Below are 23,800 nucleotides of genomic sequence, written 5' to 3' on the forward strand. Positions count from 1 at the left end.
GTTATACACACACACACACACACACACACACACACACACACACACACACACACACACACACACGTATATATTTATATGTACAGGCGCGCGCTGCACCCGAAGATAAATACGTGACAAATGGCTCGTTCTTATCGACGACGGCCCGAGGGCGAGTCCTGCGCACCCATTACACATATACATATATACGTGCGCGTATAATATAATTTAATAAGATAACCGGTGAGCCACCGACGGTCGACGCCACTGTCGTACACATTTTACGCTTTTATATACGACGTTATATAGTACAGCTCGTCGTCGCCCATCGACAATTATTTTCTGTACGCGTGTTTTTTTTTTGTTTTTTTTTTTATGTACTCGATGTCGTGCACATATATAACATTATACTGTCGGGGTGTAATATTCGTAGTATACGTAATTACAAAGGATATTATCGGTTTTCGTCCAGTTCTATCGTGAAACCGAAAAAATGTAAACCCCCCCCCCCGCCCCCCTAAAAAAACATCCGCCCACCACCGCCCCCCCCTTGTTTTTTTTGGCTTCCGATTTTTTCGGTGTAAGGAAATTGACTACACCGCGAGAAACTGTTACATCGTCGTTGACCATGTAAGTACATTTATAATGTATATACGCGCGCACCCATGTACACAGGGCACTGACGACAACACATACGTAAAAAGCGACCCTTAACCCGGTACACACATTATATGGAGTACACATAAAACATTACACAATATTAAATGTATTATAATATAACGACGATGGGTAGGTGCGCGCGTGTGTGTGTACATGTACGCAATATGACATATATTATAATATATAAATATGTGATCGTAGTGTATACGTGTACCACCGCCACACGGCGACTAACCCTTTTTTAAAAGCGGATGTTCGTATACATATATTGTGTTTATGGAACTGTGCTATTACGTATAATAGGGGAAAGGTCTTGCAGTGTTTTCTTCTTTCTTGCATTATTCACTTTATGTAGTAACGCTCCGTAACGTCGTTGTACACAGTGCAAGCGTGTGTTTATTTAGAAAACGTGTACATTATTATACTAATGATATTTAATATTTGCGACCCGAGACACGACCGAACACCTCTCGCTCGTCGTTCTCTTGTCACGGGTCGCACACCCTCTTTATATAATAAGCCCACACATAAAAACGTACGTAGCACCTTCACACGCGCACACACACACACACACACACACATATATATACGGTTGTAAGACGTGCAAGCCGCGAAACACCCTTTCGAAACATGTGGGCCGAAGGAGGCAGTCGATTATGTGTACAACGCACAGGAGGTGTACCTATACAACTGCAATTTCAAAACGGTCGCGTAGTAAAATAGTACTTACGTGCGTACGGCCATCACGTATTATATTTACGCATATACACAACATGTATGTGCGCGCGCGCGTGTGTACGCATATCCGAATAACGGCTGACTTTATATACATATTATGCACGCTGTAACACGATATTTGTAATTTGGTCACAGTCTGCAACTGTGTACTGCTACAGAATGTATTTCATGACCGTTCGTTGAAGTTCTTTTTTTTCCATTCACACACACACATCATATGAACAACACGTACCCTGTCTTCTAGTATCGCAACGCAACGCACTTGGACGATATCGTTTTCGTCGGTCTCGGATATCATTCGCGTGCATTGTATTTTGACGGACACGCGATAAGATTTGACGTTGTATACTACGTGCACGCGAGGACTCGATTTCGAAACATCTCTTCGTACAATCCGAAAGAATTGTCACACCGGTTCGTTTCGCGTTTACGAAAAACGTTCCCGGTACATAGCTCAAATTACGGAAATATACGGGCAAGAATATGTGTATCGAGTATAATATTATACTCGGTAATCGCTAGGTTGTTTTTTGTAATCCGTGTAATCAGCTGTTTCTCAAAACTGTATCAGAAATTTGGAAAATTATACCTTTCAAAAGTATGTTTGTGTTCGATTTGTACGCATTGAACGTATTGAAGATTACTATCAACTTTATATCAATTAATCGAGTTCTATCCAATACGTTTTATAAATTTTTAAATTTATTAAAGAATCTTCATCAAGCGTAATCAACAACGTCCATTTATTAATAATAAACAAACCCAGTGCATTTAGCTGAAGAGGGTGTGTGAAGGGTCGCGACCGCTGTACCGGGCCGTGCGTCATCGATCGTCATTTACTGTTAGAAAACTAACTATCATGCAGATATTTTTTTAAAAAAATTATAGTTGTCTACAACACACTTCAAATATAGTATAATTTTATTAAAATATGCCCTTTATTCGTTATAACACAGTAGAACCTTGATTAACCGTGTTCATTCTTCCAAAAATTTGTGCGTAGGTAAGTAATAAAAATAAAAACAGAGGCACGTAAACAGCATATATTGTGCGTATGTTAAATATGATTGATAATATTAATTGAATAAACAATGCGTGGACTATATTTTAATTAAATTTATGGAAGTGGTTGATATCCTCTTGGACTTCTGCGAGCAGGAAAATTTTAACTTCCATGATGCCATGAATTCGAAATAAAATAAAAGTGAAGTAAGAAATATCATTTCAAACCGAAAAAACAATAATGATTGCTTCAAATATCAAACCTTGATAAATTTAAAATATGACGACTTGTATTTATATTGCATACAAGGTTAAATGAAAACAAATGAAAAAATGGAATTAAAATTCATTAAATAAAAAAGTTCGATTACAATTTGATTACGATTCGGGTGCAGTGAACACATTTAATTCGGAGTTCACATGTATCTGATAACCGGTAGTCATTCGTGGTCCTGGGCGTAATTCATCCTGAACAGATCTTACAACCTTCGAGACGAAAGAAGGGCTGTCATTGTCATCCGATGGCGATCGCAGGGACTTTTATACGTCCGGTTAGGCACATTTTAGCGAATCGTGTTCTTCCGTAGATGACGTACAAAAGCCGGTGTCTAGTTCAATTCTATGTAGACCGCGAAACCGCAAGAGTGCAACCTCTGATAAACCAACAATCAGTGAGAAATATACGCATACATAATTAATTATAGGTTATTAGTGAGTACCACGGATAGGTAGGTACGTGATTTGAAATCAAAAATTGCAATAAGCGCTGCAAAACGTAACACCGGTACAAGGTATTTTTCCAATACCTGTTGTTTTTATTTTACCCTTAATAATATTAATGCACATTATATTGCATAACGGTATAGTTTTTAACAGAACGAACTTTTCTAATGACAATTTTAAACAATGAAATAAAAGACAAATTTGTTTTCTATAAATATTATCATAACAAATCCTAAGAGCACGAACATAGATCGGGGGGCCGAGAAGAAACTGCCCCAGGGTGCCAATTCTTTTTAACAGCACAACCCTCTTTGTGGAAACATTTTGTCTTACCCTATGCTTGCAGCTGTACGCTACAATTAAGACTGTAGTTACACTACTGGCCAAATCATTTCATTACGCAAACTCGTAAAATAAAAAACCATTATGTATGTTAGGGTAGTATTGTACGAAGATAAATTAACTATTCAATTTTCTTTAAAACAATTATTTAAGTAATAAACATTTGAATCTGTATACAATGCTTAACGCAAGAGGGGTAAGAGGACTCAAGCCCCCTACCTGTCACTGCGCTTATAAAACGTTCCCTTTAACATTCACTGAAAAGTTTATTGAAACGCTCAACTGTTTTTAAGAAATAATCATACACAACAAAACAGTTGAAAAATGGGGTTTGCAATTTAGTTAATGTCCCTAGATGTGTAATTAATAAAATAGAAAACTTCTAAAATATAGCTTAAAAAATAAGATATTATAACTCGTAGGTAATACTAGAAGAGCTTGGTAGGGAATAATTATATTATTAGATCGAAAAAGACCACAGCTGACTTATATCCGAATCATATATCACATATCACTACACTATTATTTTTATAATTTGAAAAATGTGTAATACACAATTGTCAGAGGAGGCTTAAGAACTATTATTAGAATATATATAAGACTTAATTTCAACTAGAATTGAAAACTGACCTTCAGAGTTGAAAATTTATATTTACTATTTATATTTACTTTTTGAACGAAGAATAATACGATATCGAAATTAAAATTTAGTTTTAAGATATGCTTAAGTTTTCAAGCAGAGTATCGGATTAAAATCAACATAACTTTTATGAATACTAACATATTATATTGTACAGCGACCAACCTCAACTCATTTTTTCCACATGAGTTACGTATTGTTAAATCTGTTCACTGTATGCATAATTATTTCACCAGAGAAACACCACGTATTATTCTTTTAACATTGCGCCTATTGATGGCATTCATAGGCAGTGTTTACTATTCAAAAATATCGTCGTCTGTTCAAATCATCCGATACATTTTACCTTTTGTTGGCAATTATCACGACACCACTCCGTTGGAAACATAATAGGTCGGAAAAATCATTCAAGAAAAATACTTTTGGGTAAAAAAACAAATGCATACAATTAGTTAGGACAATGTAGAAACAGTTGTCCGGTACTTTTTTTATATATTTTTTTTTAAATATTTTATTTGTTTGTCAAGTAAGAATGTTATAATATGACACCGTACCTAGAAAATATTGAAAAATTAATGCGTGGCCCATAATTATTATCATTCATATTCTAACGTCCGAGTAAAAAACATTACAACGCGATATTAAGCACACTGGCTACAAACAAAAAAAAAAAATTAAAAATATAACACTTGAATTGTCTTACAGAATAGATGTAGGACAACTGAAAAAATTAATGAACGTCAAAAATATTACTAAAAGGAAAAATGTCTGTCTAATATTTCTATATACTCTTATGATAACATTAATTTTGTGGGTATTTATCGTTTGAATTTCCAATATCTTTATGCTAACACACCACTTTAAATTCTTTCAACTCACAGAGGGATCTTACGTACGGACTAATTTTTAACAATATTGCTATAGTGTTACTTTGAATAAACATTCAATTGATTAACTAAAGCAATGCAAAGAAATGCTGTGTTTAGATACTTAAAAAGACGGAGCTACTAATTCCAAAGGTACAGGCATCAAAATCAAATGATTCATTAGTATAGTAAAAAATAACAGCTTGATGCCTGATGACATATGGTGTAACCATTTCCGGTGGATAAACGGATGATCGTGTAATTAAGTAATTTTACATTTATTTCTCAAATAATATAACCAAAAACGATAGACAGTAACGGACAAAAAGTAATGACTATATTCGTTACTCGATCGTTCTCATAATGTTAGTCCAACTACCATTTGTGACTATATTGTCATAAATGATTATAATTAATAGAACCATGTGATTCGATTTTGTGTAAAATTGTTTAACTCGTAAACTCGCTTGAATTAACGGTTGAATGTTGAAAACTGATACTAAAACAAAAATACCTCGAAATCCCTCTTCTCCGCAATGTGACCGTAATAAAATATTAACAGTGAATGAGGCGAAAAGACAGAAGGAATTTTCAACTGTACGGAAATGGGGTTTTTAGTATTTTCGTTCCTGAAGTAAGAATGAATGTTATATACGTAAAACGTAACGAAATATATACTTCTGAAACACGTATTGAAATGCACCACGAAATGTACATCCAAACAAGCGTAATATTACACGCGACACCGTGGTATAATGTACGAAGGACCTTTGTGAATGAAATCAGTCCATAAGTTCCCGTCAAATATAAATGTTTTCTAATTTATACGTTATTACGTTATCTCAAACGCTTGTTTCTTTGCGTATCTAAAAACGTAATATATAAAATCCCCAGATGCTGTAATGGAACATAATATTGTGTAATATTACTATCCACACCTACGCACGACCACTAACAACGACGTACATAAGCGTAAAAGTGATGCTCGAAACTCGGTGCGAACAGTACAACATTAACGGTTATCGTTTAATTTAAATTATCGAACGTCAATCTCGTACCCACTTGCGTTGGTCGATTGTTGCAGAGGAAAAAAAAACCGCGTTCATCGCACACGGACGACGTCGGTTGTCGTAAACTCTCTCGTAATCAACACCCACGCGCGACGTCCTTTTATTATGATAAATTGACTAGGTACGTTTCGATCGTCGATCAATGACGACGAAGAGAGTTCAATAGCATTTCACCCGGACACGTCCTACACCGTTCCTTGGTCGCGGCGCGTGCGCACATATACAACCTGTCGGAAAAAATACCTCGTCGAACATCATACTTACGCAGTGTGTTGGTAATGTGCGCACTGCGATGGTTTGGAATAATAAAAAATTGCAAGAACTCGACGTGCGTACGCAGATACAAGCAGCACTCGACGTTTAATGTGTATTATTATCCGTCTTGTCGTGTACAGCAGAGAACGATGACGACAATGGTACCATTAACGGATATAATTGAGGAAGAAAAAAAGGATTTAATGTACTATTAGAACTAACCTGTGGTAAATAATAGGTGGTATTAAACCTCTTGATACTTTAACACGCTCAGATTCAAAACCTACAAATATCACAAGACAATAGAAACAAAGGAACATGACCATATTAATGGCAAGTGCGATTTTTAATTAAAATAAATGAATTCAAATCAATTTAGGATATAGGCTATATGTATTCAAATACTCCAACACAAAAATTAAATAATTAAATATTATATATTTTTAAACTAAAATAAGTATTTCAATTTCTTACAATATATATAAGTGTATTTTTTTTTTACATAAATCAATATATATTTATACATAAATGTAATATAATTGTCATTTCTAAAACTTACGACAAATAGGTTCTACGTTTAAAAGTATCGTCTAATGTCTAAGGTTTATCTATATGTCTAATGAAAAAAAAAAAACACTGTCAAATACAAAAAAAAAACAACACGGTCTATATAAACTGTATATACAACTTTTATAATATAAATTTTATTAAAACGACCGATTTTATATATAAAAAATTGTTATTCGGTCAAAATTGAAAAAAAAATCTTTCTCTTCAACACATTATATAAATATAATATATATTATACAAAATGGATTCATTCAAACCTATGAGACATTGATTTTTCCATCCATCCTGTTGAGATCAGAAATAATACATCACAGGTTGAATGTAGAGAAACAATTTTAACAATAAAGAACGAAAACTGCATAGAGCAGAGAACAATTTTTAAGCTATTATTTTTCTTTTTTTACTTTTTTTTTTTTTTTATTAACAAGAAAAACAATTAGTCTATACAAGATATTTTTACAACAAAGAAGAGAAATTTTTTGTTCAAAATAACCTTGTGTAAAAAAATAGTTAAAACAATGAGATCGTTTCAGTCCCATATTGGAAAAAATTCTGTTTATAAATTATTTTTAATTATTACTCTGTGATGCGCATAAACTTGAAATATATTTTTGATGGGAAATTAAATACGTTTAAGGTGATGTATAACAGATAGCGGACCTACTGATACCCTCCCCCTGTTCTCCCACACCCGCCGAACAAGTCTCTTTAAATAATACAGCCTAATATGATCATCCGATGTAAATACACCACCTTGGGTTAAATTTTGATTAACGAATTGAATTTTGACAGATATTTCTTTGGAAACTTGTAAAATTAGATAAGAGACCAATGAATCTTTGGATTTTTATTATTAAAATTGAGATCTTCTCGAAAATTGAAATATTAAATTGTGAAAAAAATCCTTTAAATAAAAAACCAAATTAAAAAAAAAACTTTCTGATGTAATTTAATTTAAATTTTTAGTGATGCTTTCTTACCTTTTTTTTATAAATTTTTCAACAAGCTAAAATTAAAAAGTTAAATGTATAATTGCACGTTAACATTAAAATCTAGAGCTAATACTAAACGTACAGGCATTAAGCTATGCTTAACAATATTATGATTAGATAAAAGTTTATTTTTGAAAAAAAATAAACTTTTCTAATAGAATTTTACGTTAAATTTGTATTGACAAATAAAATAACAACATTGGTCAGCGCATAGGCGGCGGAATAAAATCGAACAATATTCGTGAAGGAGATCAAAAACAAAACAGTATAAATATTAATTGTTTAAAAAAATACATATTTTTAAAATTTTTAAAATTTAAAAACACCTGTACAATAACGATGGGTTTGAAAAAAAAAATTATACACACATAAAATAATGTTATATTAGAGCATATTCAAGAAGAATATCCTGTAGAAGACAATATATATAGTAGTTATAAGACTATCTATTTGGGAGATCTCGAAATTTTGAGTCGAAAATGAGAAAAACTTTTGGGCACTTGGATTTTATTCTTATTTTATAATATATTTACTCTCTGTGCATCATTCGATTAGATAGCCATCGTCGCCATCGATCGGCGACTTCTCTTATTCGCGGATGCACCCAACTCTTCGTCCGCAATTTTATTAGAGCGCAATGATCCAGTGATGCTTAATGGTCTCTTCTTGGTTTTAACCATGAAATCTAAACGGGAGAAAAAACAAAATACGAACATTAGTAAACACGACTTCGGTGTAAAACAACGTTAAAACAGTCGCTTGCTGGGGAAGGGGTAATCTAATTTTACTTAAGAATCGAACAACACACAGGCCGAGGGCAGCGACCTCCTACACTCTCGCGTAAAACAGGAGAGGAACAACGGAATAATAAAAAAATATATATATATTAAAGATAACAACTCTGACTAATGATAATATAATATAATACACGCTGGACCACGCCCATTGAGCAATGCACTTTTTTCATTTATACACACGCATATTTATATTATATATATTTTTTTAATCATCAATTTACTTCGTGTCCGAGAGTCGTTATGTTCCCCACCAAGTGTATGGTGTGCGTCGTACAGATATACACAATATTATACGATTGTGTGAGTATGTTATGAGTGTGTGTATTTGTACGTGTGGGACGAAAAAAACCGGTCTCCCGAACACGTGTGCACATATGCAACGCGAGCTTATTATTATGGGCAGATCCTTGTAGTATATAGTGACACTCCTCTCTCGGGTGGAAAAAAAATAATAATATTATGTCCTCGTATACACACAATCGAACAAACACAATATTAATAATAATAAATTTACATAACCTAAAAAAAAAATATGCGCTGTTCCTAAAAAAAAATTCAAGGTCTTTCTGCACTGAAATTGTTTTCGCGCCATTTCACAACCGTACATCAACCGCGTCGCCACTGCCGCCGCAGTCATAATTTCGTGTACACAATACACATGCATAATATTTATATATTTTTTTTTGAAATCAGTAATGAAACTAACGGTAGACCCTATTGTGGACGTGACATCGTCGAACATAAAAAGGATGAAAATCACAGATTTTATCGACTGAAACCAATTGGTGGGCGTGCTAAAAACGGCGGCAAACATAAATTAAAATTTTCTTCGGGTCGTACGTGCGTCAAGTTTTTCAAAAAGGGTTTAAAGTAGTAAAAATTAAAAAAAAAACTAGGAGATAAGCATTAAACTGCTGCTGTCCCCTTTCTATTTTACATTTCGTATATTATCCGACATTTTATTACGTTTTTCCCACAGTGGCAGCAGCACCCTTCCCCCAGCAAGGGTTCACTGCACCCTAATACACCACGCAGGTGCCCATTGTGTTCTCGGATGGGGGAGCTAGACTACAGGCGTACATGAGCGCACAAATGCTGGTTGAAAATGAATCCACCCACGGACAAAAAGAGATCGATGAGGCCGGGCCCGGGTAGCAGAGAAAGCGTGACGAAAAATAAATAATTAAAAATATGGTTTACCTGTGAGTTTGGACTGTCGAGGCTTGCTGGCGCTCCTGCGGAAATCTTGTTGTTGAGCCGTCGTCGAGTCCGCAGCCGAAGACACTTGGTCACGTCGCTGCGGTGGACAGACGCGTTCCCACGCATAACGGTCGGCCGGGCTGTCGCGTAATGGGCGCTCGTTGACGAAATCGAAGTTCCACGACTGCGAATCAGCCGCGGTGGCCGCGCACAGTTGACGGTCCAGCCACGCCCGCGTCTCCGCCGGGTCGGCCGGAGGGCCGAACAGCACGCGTCTCACGCTCAACACGGACGCCTTGCCCGTGATCGAAACGTTCGCAGCCGACCCGTTGTTGTTGTTAATATTGTTGTTGTTGTTGTTGTTGTTATTGACGTTGCTCAGCGAATCGGTTTTGGCCATGAGCACACGCCTGCCGTTGCTGGTGTTGTTATTATTGATGTTGTTGTTGTTGTTGTTGTTGCCGACGGCGTTGACGGTATTAGCAGAGTTGACGGCTCCGCCTCCGTCGGTCGTCACCGTCACGCCAAACGTAACGGTCATGATGTTGACGAGTAGTGGGGTTTTAGAAAAATAACGTTTTATCACGAACCGAATAAACCGGCAAAGCAAACGATTGGTGCAGCGAGTGCTTCCTCTCGTTCAAGCGCTTCTTGAATAAGCGAATATAAGTGTCTGGTGTTTATTCCACTCGATCTTCGGCAAGCAGCAGCACTGGAGTACGACTTATCGACGCACACGATAACACGGCAAACGTGCACGGCGCGAAAATAATCGTAGTAACCGTAAACGCGCGCGCGAATCACTGAAAGGTTTAAAAAAAAAAAAATTAAATAAAACCGAGTTTGTAATCGATATCGCGGTATATCAAAATAGCGCGGACAAAAGAGTTGCGGCGGTGAAAACGATAAAACACTGCGACGAATTACATAGACAACAGCACACACAAAATGGACGACGACGATGACAACGACGCAGCGTAGTGAAACAACACGGTAGTTGCGTGAACGGCAATCGGTGAGAGAATGAAATCGGGTCCGGGTGTAAGCGGCGTCACCGCCGAGGTCACGTATACTATGGGCTGGATGCGGCGGCGCGGAGTGGGGCGGCGGCGATGGTCACGTCATCCACGCGCGCACTCGCACGATCGCACGTAGCCGCGCGGGTCCCCACCGCCCATCCCCGCCGGGTCGACTGACGAATCCACACGCGTGCGTTTAGTTCGCGATGACGCCGCCGCACCGCACCGCAGCGCTCCTCATAACCATTTGCTCTGTTCCCCCCTCATACCTCCGCTTACCCGCCGATCATCGCTCACCGATGCCCGCCCTTCGTCGACCGTCAACGATGTTCGGTGCGCGCGCGCGCTCGTTCCCGTTCCGCGTTCGCCGGTTTCTCGGTCGCGTTTTTCTGCCGCCCGGCGTGGCGTCGTCGGCCTTAAGTCACCGCTCTCTCTAGCTCGTCATCCTCGCACGTCCCGCCCGTAGTACACCGTAGCCGGGATCTTGCGCGTGCGCGCGTCTCGTTTTTACTATACCCGCCGCCGACGCGCGCGTCGTACCTACGCGCATATAGTACACACAACACGCGTTAGTAATAATCGTATAGAAGAGGAAGAGGATGGAAGTAAAAGAGGACAGAACGCAGTGAGTGAGTGAGAGAGAGAGAGAGGGAGTGAGAGAGTGCTGAGCGAGAGGAAAAAAAAAATATAAAAATAATAAGAAATAATAATAATAATAAAACCCGGGCCATGTGCTCTCTCGGTCGTCGCCGCTGTGCGTGTTATTATTATTATGTACATAGATGGCGAGTCCCCGACGCGTCGCGGCACGACGATAATGTTATTGCCTCTGTCACGCACACATTCACGCGTAAACACGGTACGCGCACGAGTATAATGGACACAATAAGTGTTGTGCACGAGGAAAGAAAACGCGTCGTGCCGATTCTTTCGATTAAACCGTTCGCGTCACGGACCACGATTCCGACCGGCCATCCCTTTCTTCGCCAACCCTTTCCACCTCCCCCCCGTGGGGGAGCTCGTACGCCGCAGATTCGGTCCAAATATTTACACCGAACCTTCACATTATTTCCGCACGACTATCGTGTTTTGAGCTCACGAATTTTACGCGCTGTCGATTAATTTGACGTTCTTCGACAGGCACACGACGCTAGTCCGCTGGCACGCTTTTTAAATCCTATTAGTTTCTCGGTTCTTCACTGCGCACCGACGTCCTGTTACAGAAACACTAGACTAATTTTATATCTACGAATTCTCAGCGCAGTATCATTATTATTATTATTATTATTATTATTGCTATTATCAATGAATTCAATCTACGAATACGTATAATATCTGTCTAATCTGTACGAACTTCCGGTTTGGTAACAATTATATATTTTCACATGCCCTGAAAACGACGAGAAATTATTACAAAGGATTTTCATCGCAAAATTATTACCGGCCACTTACGTCTTGTTCAAATCTGTTTCGATGTCCTATTGATTTATCTGTTCCATTTATTATTATTATGTATTGAATATTATGGTGGTTACTTGTCGACCGCACGATTATCGCACCTATTTTCTCCCCACGGATATCTTGTGATCCTCTAACCAGAAGCTTAACAAGTACCATGTATATTTTATTTTTATTAAAATTTTTCTAGATTAATTATATATTAATTTATGTATGTATAGTCATCGCATACAGTTTTAATTTCAAATTTAAAATAACTCGTTCTCATCACCTTGAAACACATTTAGATTATTACCTATGAATATATTTAACACCGTTTAGCAATTATTTACAAAAACTTAATATTAAACGTTTCGTTTCAGATAATACTTAAATCACAATATATTAATGGATATCATGATTTTTTTAGGTATCGTTATACCGAAGTTATTATGGTTAACCGGTCAAAAAATGTATTAAAAATGAGTATTAGTTTCATCAATAATATTCTGATTTTATTAAAATTAACTCTATAATGTTGAGTTGATATTACATAAAATCAAAAAATATTTTATCGTAATTTAATTTAAACTATTAAATATAATTTATACAATAAATTCATTCTAGAGTTTAGACCAGCTTGAGACGATGAAATTTGTATGATATAATATGAAACGCGTAAAGAAGAGAACTATTTCTTTAAAATTATCTCATAATTTTTTCAGCTATTATATAAGAACACTAAAACAAAAAAAAAAAAATGTATAAAAAAAATGATTTATCCTATGCACGGATTAATGGATTAATTTGATTCAAACGGACTATGATGGATGTCTTTCATACAATGTTGAATATGTATGTAAACTGCAAAAAAATACAGGAATACTATAATTTTACGCTATTCTAAAACTACTGTTAACTGTAGTTAACCAAGTTAATCTAGTCAAAGCTAACCAGTAGCGTAACCGCACATTAAAATTAACGATAACTATGCATTTATACTTGTTTGCATAAAAAATAATTATAAATAGTTATTTATTACAATTTCATTTAGTATAATATGCTTTTCTTGATAGTTTGTAAAACATTTTATTTTTGTTAACCAAATATCAAAGGGTATTGCGTTAAAATAGAATAAAATTAATAAAAAAAAAATTAAATAAAATAAAAAATAAATAATATATGTTTAAGAAGTCAAAGAATAAGTAAACATGTTAATTATAAGGCCGATGTATTTCTGTAATTATTGGATAAGTGTGCTCAAGCCTATGAAATATATTCGGAAGGTATTTTACTCTGACCATTGTCTTAATTAGGAGAGGGTTGTTCGAAAGTGGTACAAAATACGTCTAGAAAATAAGAGATGGAGAAAAAGAGAAAGAGTTGTTAGTGCCTTGTAAGGTTTCGTTCTGTGTGGATGGTTACCAAAAGGAAGTATCCAAGGATTTCCACGGATGACTGGCCTACCAGTGTCCAGATATTCGTAGAAGCAAGGGCAAATGAAAAAAAACATAATTCCCCTATGCGCGCCATCGGTGTTTAAATAAATCTGTTTGAAGTCACGGTAAGTATAAAAGGATGTTTTATGTTTTGTCACAGAACATTATGAGAAGTTAGATCAAGAATTTCAATTAAATGGTTATTTTCGACATAATCTGAAACATTACAGAACACTGAAATGACATTAATATCACGTACGATTTATAACTCTGAATAATACTAAACCTTCTTCTTCGAACAAATCTCTAAACTATAAAAACTGTTAACAAAGACTGTAAAGACTAAAATACCTACTACCTAGTCAATAGGTATCATAGAAATATTATTATATTACAACATATTGTCTAATAATAATTCTGAATAGTGCATTTAAATATTTTATGTACTGCTATAAATTACAACAAAATAATACGAGATTCATCATGATTTATTACAACACAATTTGTGTTTATTCTTTTATAAAAATGCTGACTATTTTATATTTACTTTTAAATAATATTGATATAATCAGATTGCTATCTAGACTCGGGAAAGGTCTGTTTGGGTCGAATACTGAGTAGCATCATTTTTCTCCGTTTGTGACATGTTCTTCTGTTTATATATTGGCTATACGGACTCAAGTGGTATTTTTGTCTTGAAACACATAAATGAACATAATATGACGATTGAAATAATTGATAAGTGGACGGTGATGACTGACGACAAACATTCTACGTTTTAATGTTCTCCCGAGCACAGAATTCATTTTCCAAAATCATCATATTCTTTATACCGTTTAGGCTTACAGTCAAATAGAAATTCTAACCATAACGAACAAAAATTAATTTTCTTACTATTTAATATTTTTGCATTGCATATTAAGTAAGAATTAATTTACTATAAATCAATATACGTATCTAAATTTTATATAAGTAATTCATTTTTCATAATGTTATAAGACATTTTTTATAATTAAATGTATAACCCGGTGTTAAATAAATATTATTTAAAATATAATAAAGTTTATATTTCAGTCTTAACTAGACGTTGTAACAACATGTAATCGAATATAATTAATGAGTATAATGGTTATAATGTATTAGACTTTTGTTAACTCGACATACTCGCACTCGTATAAATACAATATACGTATACACATACGTATATATATATATATATATATATATATATATATGAGTGTGTTTATGTGTATAAATGTATTAACACTAGACAAAACAAAAATCGTTTTTGGTATTTTTATTTTTATTCGTAAAAGTGGTATGGAAGAATTTACTTTTCAATACTATAAAAATGAAGGTTATAAGAACTACCTACACATGAAATATATGTATACCATATAATTTTCCGCCTACTGATATTTATTTAAAGTTTTCCTAATTTGGTATACTCGTGAAAGGTTGATGGTTCTTACCTCTCCCCATTTACGACAAGACGCTGTGGGCGATTTGAGAAAACATACTGCAGTACGGACTTATACGACTGAGCGTGTAGGATCAATTTTCACGTTCCAATGTAATACGATAAAACGTTTGATTAATATTTAATGTAATAAGCTTTTTTTTTTCAAACTATTAAATATTAATTAAAATTTTTTGTTAAATTTTTCCACCACAAATTCAATGTTAAACAATAATCTTCTGTCACCGCCACCGACCACAGCCAGAAGGCGTCTTTTCCAAGATTATCAGCAGCCAACTGATGCTTTGAACATCGCGAAGGACGTCGAACAAAAGTTCCTTCGACAAAAACAAGAACAATGGAGTTTCGATTTCATCAATGATATACCAGTAGAAGGGCTTTGGCAATGGAGTATTATTGTAGCTGCCCGCAGTTATGACGAGTGCTGTACAAAAGTTTGATTGCAATATTTATTTTATTGTACTGTATTATGTTTAACGAACGTTAATAATGATTTGATATATTATAATTTGTTCAAAGCTGTAGTCCTTTTCGCAGTCCTACATAGATAATTAGCGTAACCATGCATATAACGACATAGTATTTACACAACATTATTTTGAAGATTAGGTCAAATTTAAGTACGATAAGTCAATAACTAATGAACAATAGTACAATACCAACAAACAATAATGACATTGATTTCATGTAATGCAAATTAATGGTAATACATTATTATTATTATTACTAATAATTTTATTGCGCATTGTCGCACCTATAAATGCATATAATTATATGCGTCAATATCTATAAACTACATTATAACATGCATACATTATATTACCTCATTTATAATTGATAAAACATATATGGATAGTCAATTATTTGTGTATCAGTTTAATTACAGTATTACGATCGTCTAAGATTTTATTTAAATTTACTTTGAACGTATTGTGTTCTATATTAACAGCCTCAGCTATAATCATTTATGTATATGTGTTTTAAACGTTCAGTGAAATATTTTAGTTGTGTTTTAAATTTGAACATGATCATGTTTTTCTACAAATATTGTTGAACGTTGATCAAACTATGATATGACGGCAATCCACAACTATAAAAAATATATTTATTCAATTAATTCGATATATTACTAAGTACCTACATCACTACATTATAAAGAGTATAATAACGTATCCTGTTAACGTTTAAAAGTAGATATTATTATATCAATTTTCAAGTTACAATATCAATTAAAATAATAGGCGATTCTGACATTTGACTTTGGTATCCATGATATATAATGTACTATAGATTCAATCAAGTCACACTGACATGTATACAAATATTATCTACTTAGCGTTAAAAGAGTTTTTACCATTATTATACGAAATTAATTCAATGTGAAAACATAATTGATGAAGGAAGTACACTTGAGATAAATATTTAAAGGAAAAAGTATCAATGTTAAGTAAAAACGTACTTCGTACAAATAATTTCATGATAAAATAATGTGTTGTTATGTAATAATGTTGTTCAAATATTTTATACAAGAAATTTTCAAATTGATGTAACATACTTTACAGCGATTGTATATTCATATGTGGGCACGTATCTTTTTTTTTAACGCAATAATTGGAGTTCATTTCAATACTTAATAGTAGGTATACATCAGAGTAGGTAACTAGTAATTTTAATCGGTTATTACTAGGTATAATTTATTATATGGTATATAAGTAATGTGTTATTAGAATATAATGAAAAACTGTAATATATATTTTAATTTTGATTTAAGCACGTGTTTTATCGTACATTATGAATTATTGTAAGACGGATAGATACTTTTTATGGTTTATTGATTTTTTTTAATGTCAAATTGAAATATAGTTATTTACTTCTTTAACTTCTAGTTTCAGATTGTCTTACAATGTACGTCTTAACTTTTATACTATATTAAAGTATATTATAGACGGTAAGGCATAAAATAGGTGTATACGAAATCGATAATTTATAAACACACAACTGTACTTGTTTATTGTACAAAAACGTGAACATAGTGTTGTACGGATGGATTTATTGGACAGGAAACATTAAAAATATATGCCGCCGACAATTAAAACATGGAAAAAAAAGTCGTTTTTCTCCACTCTTTCATAGTGTAGTTTTCTCTCATGCATAAAAACACAAGTCATGGTCCGACAAACGTGGTCGACATTTCCTATTTATTTTCCCATAGGCCGAATCGTTTTGTGATTTTTTTCTAGTTCCATGACAATAAGAACACACCTAACGTGGTTAATGGAGTTATCAACAGGGTTATTTCTTCGGAGCATATAATGATTTAACGCTAACGTTTCATCGATTTTACAATGTATACGCAGCAGTACGCTCAACGTACATACATATAGAACCGTGTACGTATAAATACAATTTTAAATTTGGTGGACAGGAAATCCGGTACGCGGTTTTTGGCTACATACCGTTTGTACGTACAAAAGTTTTCCAGCGCTTCGCTGGACACACATAGAGTTCAACGTTCGTGAAACAAATCGCGTACATAAAAATGTAGGTACACGAGACGTGAATTTATGTGATACATATATATGCGCGTGTACTTTTTAATGTATACACGGATTTCATTTGTAATGAGATATTATTATTATTAGTGTTCGGTTAAGTTATAGGAGTTGCGTATTGTTCTGTATGCTCTCGATTTATAGCAGACCAAGCTAGAAATCCGAGCTATACAATGTTGAATTTTGAAAATTGAAAGTTACGCATATTTTGCATATTTCGTCAATTTTCATTGATTGTTGCATATTTGTATGCGTATTTAATGTTTTCTAAAAAAATTCATTTTTTTCATTCCAATTTATTTTAAATATTGTTACATAACACTAATAACGCGAAAAACGTGCATTATATAAAACTCAATAATATTTTTCATGGTTATTTATTGTTGTTTTTATTGTTTACTATGCATTTAACGAAAATATTGATTTGGTTCAATGCAACAACTTAACAGGTATTATACAACATATATTTATTTAGTATTTCACAAATAATGAAAATATATTTGTTTAACTATTTTTTCAGTTGAATAAAATCTCAAATGTCAACCGGTTATGAGCCATATTTTATTTTTCAATAATACAATTTTTTTAATTATAGGTTTTTAAGAAGTTATAAATTAATTTTAAAAAATATATAAATATTTTTTTGCATATTTCACACTTTTTTATGCATCTTTTATCATTTTTTCGTGTATATTTTGCCTTTTTTAGCTCCTATAACTTTCGAAACCTGATTATTATCATTCAGATACGCACTTAAATTAAACACGATATACAATAAATTAAGTTATTTTATTGGTTGATCTAAGAACGTTGATTTTTTTCCAAACAAGAATTTGATAATAATTTAAAAACTAGAAGATCATATGTTTTAAATGTTATAAAATTTATGTTATTACGTTCAATATTTAATAATACACTTTCCAGAAATCTTCATAGAAATATTTAGTAAATATTGATAAAATAATATTTTATCTGATTGTAGTTGTTTAAATACGAATCTTTCACGAAATATAATAGTGTTCACGTTTTTATGTAGTACAGCGAATAACAGATCGGAAAGATGGTATCTTTTACAAGATACTCCTAAAACAGTAGTATTTCCTGAAACAGTGAGATTATATATAATAGATCAATGCCCCTGCCACTGTCGACACTTTAAATTTCAGTCGGTTTCACCTCTACATACATACACGCACACACACATATATAATTGGGCGTTGAAGTTTCCGTAATAACAGTGCAACGGCTATTGGCCGCACCACCTTCTTAGATAGGAGTCGAAGGACATATTTGACGTGGGAAAACCTTTTACACACACACACACACACACACAAGTATACATAAAAGTATGCGTGGGTGTGTGCGTGTGTATTTATAGAAGACTAAATCACTATTTTTTATTAACATTTACTTTATTTTACTTTTATATATATGTGTGTCTATTTATAGTATATATCACAATTTTCTCTAATATTAACATAGATATGAACTTGAGCAGCTGAAAATTTAATAAATAATAAGTGTTCTACATTCCCACGACGGTTATTATTTTTTTTAAGTGTCGCATTGTCAAGTACACAACGTATCTTTTATTTGAGACAGCGGGGAGTACTTGGTGACTATAATAGGTTATATACAGTGGTATTATATTTAAGCGTGAAATAATTCCTGTAAGACATAATGAGCCTACCAAGTCGTGATATCCGACAAGTTAAATGGCTTATTATAAACGATCAAAAGTCGTTTCGTTGATATTACAGGGCTGTGCAATAATTGTTTAACGTTTTTTTTTCTATACAAAATACTAAATGTATACGCATTGTGCAGTATCACAAACGGTGTTGCTAATAAAACAAAAACAATTTAGGTATAGCACTTACGTTCATTCGACACTTTTATATCAATCTACAATGTGTTCTTATCATCAGTTTGTCAAATTATGAGTGAATTATTAACCATGATATAATTTTGAAAAAAATTAAAAAACAATATCTTAATATATAATGTAGTGTTTTATAAAAACGTTAACAAACGTTGGGCTTTGGGAATTATTCGTGTAATCAACTAGCGTTTAGAACACATACAAAATATATTTTTTGTAATAAACTGATAGAGTAGGTACAAAAATAATTACATTTTATTAATAACGATAACAACGTGAAAATGAAAACAAAAATAATATATTACTACCGTAAGCGAGATAAACAGCAATAATGAATTTAACGCAAAGATCATGTATTATTATATTTGTATAGACGCGTGTGTGTTTATTAATTTTATTCATAAATAAAACGTGTTATTGTAGTTGATAAAAAAAATAGCTACACGAGTATTATGTTGTTGAAAAAATACGCGTATACCTACCGTAATAATATAATATTGGGTACACGTAATATGGCATCTGCATCTATGACTGCTGCTGCTGAACACGTGGACACTTTATTGTGCGATATTGAAATATTATACATACATACATCATCATTATACATTGTACACCGTACTTCTTAATTGAGTTATTCACAACTGTACATAATATTTTATTAGTTATGCGTGCACCTATTATCGTTATTATCATTATTATTATTATTATTTTATTGTCAATGCGTGCATACTTGATGTACCGGAGGACGAAGCGAGCCCGATGTCCAAGTGACTGGCCAGTGTTTGTGGACAATGATTTTGGATGAATTATACACACATATTGTGCGTGAGGCATTATGATTTTTAAGTTTTTTCGACAAAAGGGTTGGAGACCGTGTCCAATGACCGTTGAAAATTTTCTTGTGTGATGCACGAGTTTTTTAGGGTAAGGAAAAATCGTGAATCGGTATTAATGAACTACACCGGACTTTTGGAGGGTCAGTGCTATTTTAACACGCTCGATGTGTAAACGCACGAACGTATTATTGCTCTTTATGCATGTGTATGAGTATTATATTCTTAAAAGGGACAGATTAGATTATTAATGAGGACGTGGGGTGCGACGAAAGGAGTAGATATACAGGAACGCTAGAAAAATGCCAGCTGAAACGTTGTACAAAATATAAATATAATATTCATAAAAACGTCAAATCGAATACGTGGTTATAAATATACGTTTTATACGAAGTGAATCATTAAGTACGAACACCTATCGATATTGGATATTAATAACAGAGAATTGTGTATATACATACATACATAGCAAATATATATATAGCATACACACACGTATAGGATGGATTAAGTGCAGAAATTACTGATTCAAGGTCTTACTCGAGGAAAAAAAATCTTTATTTATTTTAAATGTTTTTACGCAATCAACAAATTTGCTCACATCCATAAGTATGCAGTTTAAATAAATGCACCGTGACGTCTCCGTCATCGTGTAACACTTTTACGTGTTGCTGCAGCGATATACACGTTTGGGTCGACTAATTAAACACGGGTTTATTTTTTCCCTTCCAGCAAATGTGGTTCGAGATTTTGACATGTCTCAAGTGCCCGAATACTGGAGACTGAACATATGGCCATTTTTAAAAATAAAATTAAAAAACACCCAGTCATGAGGGTATATTAATAATAGCCCAGTCGTGAAAAACTGGTGGTATCAAAAGGTGTATATCATTAAAGGGCCAGCAGTTTATTTTAATTACACCAAGGGTTCCTATTGTAATTTGTATTAATACTCACATGCACGGGTGAAAAAATGAAACGTGCAAATAATCGTTAATATAATAGGCCATTACCATTGTTTGAAATCATATAGATAAATTTAACGGAACAATGTTAATGAACTAAAACCCGTCTTAAAAATAAGATATCATCTTAGTAAAAGCTCATGGACTTACATATAAAACAATGTATTTCAATTTAAATTAATTTTGTACTATATTTTTACTTATATATATTATTAGATTATATTATATATTTATATATATTTTAACTAAAATTATTATCATACAATACGAATTTAGGAAAAGAAATATAATTTAGGATATTTTTTTGATATTAATTGATTTTTTTTTTTCTTATAGATGAAACTACCTAAAAAATTATTTTGGTTAGTAAATTCCTCTAAAACGAAGAAAAAAAAGTGTTTACAGAAAGGTTACATAATTTTAAATGTATTTTTTTTCATGTACTATTTTAATTGAATGTTCAAAAATTAAGTTTCATATCTTTTACTCAATTTCAATTGCATATTTTTTTATCTTATGAAAATTTCATCACATTAGTGCAGATACTTGTGTATGCTAAAGATTTTTTTGCGCATATTTGGTTGGTTTTTAATGCATATAAATCTGTGCTATAGTAATAAGAATGTTCAGCGAATTCTTAACCAAAAACTAACTAATTATTATATTCTCTTGAATCATTATCTTTTGATTCTTATAAAAATATGAAAATAGAATTTTTTCTTCAAGACAAAGTAATAAATTAACTGTAAATATATTGAATAGCCATTACAAAAATTATTTTATTTTTATGTTAAATAATACAGATATATCAATATATTCTTTATACGAATAAATTATGATGATAAATTATCAGGTCGTCTCCAAAATTTATGAAAAAGTGTAATAATCTATAATGATATATTATATGAGAAAATCAAGAACAGAATATTTTATAATAGTACGGTTTTGAAATATCTTATATATTTTGATTGCTCGTAGATTATACGTTTGGATCAAAATATAACTTTTTATTAATTTTAAATCTGAACAACTAGTTAAGTAAGAACTTTAAATTATGATAAAATGAAATAAAAGAAATGAAAAGCTATGTGATTTGAAATGATTTTCGTTTGAGGCATATATTATTTTACTGTATTATTCAATAATATATTCGTACATCTGTATTATTCTTATAAATCAGACTGTTGAATAAACAATTTAATATTAGTGTACCAATCAGTGATGTGAATTATTCGAGTATTCGATGCTATAATACAAAATACGTAACGAAAATTATTCGTTTAAGTTTTCGCGCCACACCAAACGTTTAATAATAATATTATATGGCTTATGGTGCATAAAGGTCTGCGAGAAGTGGACTAGAAGCCAGCGATATTAACTATTTGACATGGCAATTAAAATACAAAATAAAAATTGTGCAAAATACTCGATTATCATAACTAAATTATTATTAATACAGTATAAACTATAAATCACTATAGCGAGCATCGCTTAGAACGAGATACTGCTTACAACAAACAAAACGTTAGGTTCCGGCACGGTACATATAATTGTATGTTAAAATATACGTCTTCAACGAGTAAAATAAAGCTAACGAACGGTACCTGCAAGATAAGAACTATTTTCGTATGTAGGTCGATTAATCATTGACATACATTATCTTTAGTTGTGTAAATATGGGTTACTTATTAATAATAAATAGTATAAAAAGCTTGTCATGGAAAAACGGATAAAACAAATAAGGTATTGTAGCATCGAATACTTATATTCGAATGGTCGAATATTCAAATAATTCGTTTATTCGAATATACATTACATCTTTAGTACCAATAGCCTATGCCCTATAGGTATATAATTTCCCCTCAGTGTTGAAAATTTATCACCAACGTGCGTACATAATTTAATAAATATTATCTAATATATTTTTAAAACCGTGCAGCCCGCAGGTATTTATGCATACAATTAATGAATGGATTTAAATCTTTATCTCCGTTATAATACATATTTATATTGTATAATAATATAATTTATCTAGAAAATGACACATGGATTTTAGATATTACATAAGGTATTAGTAGTGTAGTGTTACAAGTATTAATAATGTGTGGCGCACGGCATGTGCCGTTTGCATCAATGTTGTCGTTACGATCAGCTATATGGGTACGTGTATTGTAAATTGTTTTATAGAAAAACAGGGGTGAAGCCTATTCTTTTGTTATGTCTTTATCACATCGGTCACGAACACGTACGATCACTACAATTTGAAAATTTTTTACTCAATGTAATGATATAATATCAAATATATCATTATTAAACTTTCATTATATTCAATTCATTTCTGAATGTCGCAGTAATTCGTAAT

At 32.9% G+C, this 23,800-nt stretch overlaps 1 protein-coding gene across 1 annotated transcript; it reads right to left on the minus strand.

The window, feature by feature from the left end:
- Nucleotides 1–7,799: 7,799 nt before the first annotated feature.
- LOC112693962 (ubiquitin-conjugating enzyme E2Q-like protein CG4502) lies at nucleotides 7,800–10,885 on the minus strand. Its single transcript, XM_025569251.1, has 2 exons — nucleotides 9,832–10,885; nucleotides 7,800–8,519 (listed from the first exon to the last, which is right to left on the minus strand). Exons 1-2 carry the CDS (start codon nucleotides 10,370–10,372, stop codon nucleotides 8,386–8,388), a joined length of 675 nt encoding a protein of 224 aa, XP_025425036.1. The 5' UTR covers nucleotides 10,373–10,885; the 3' UTR covers nucleotides 7,800–8,385.
- Between the last annotated feature and the right edge of the window lie 12,915 nt (nucleotides 10,886–23,800).

This window comes from Sipha flava, unplaced genomic scaffold (assembly GCF_003268045.1).
Source record: "Sipha flava isolate LNK unplaced genomic scaffold, YSA_version1 121_pilon_pilon, whole genome shotgun sequence".
NCBI lineage: Eukaryota > Metazoa > Arthropoda > Insecta > Hemiptera > Aphididae > Sipha > Sipha flava.

What these genes read in the sequence shown, in the direction of transcription:
- LOC112693962 (XM_025569251.1), bottom strand. Translation starts at nt 10,372, where the DNA reads ATGACCGTTACGTTTGGCGTGACGGTGACGACCGACGGAGGCGGAGCC. An exon ending in TCGACAGTCCAAACTCACAG is followed by an intron (nt 8,520 to 9,831) that starts GTAAACCATATT and finishes TCTCCCGTTTAG; the next exon opens with ATTTCATGGTTAAAACCAAG.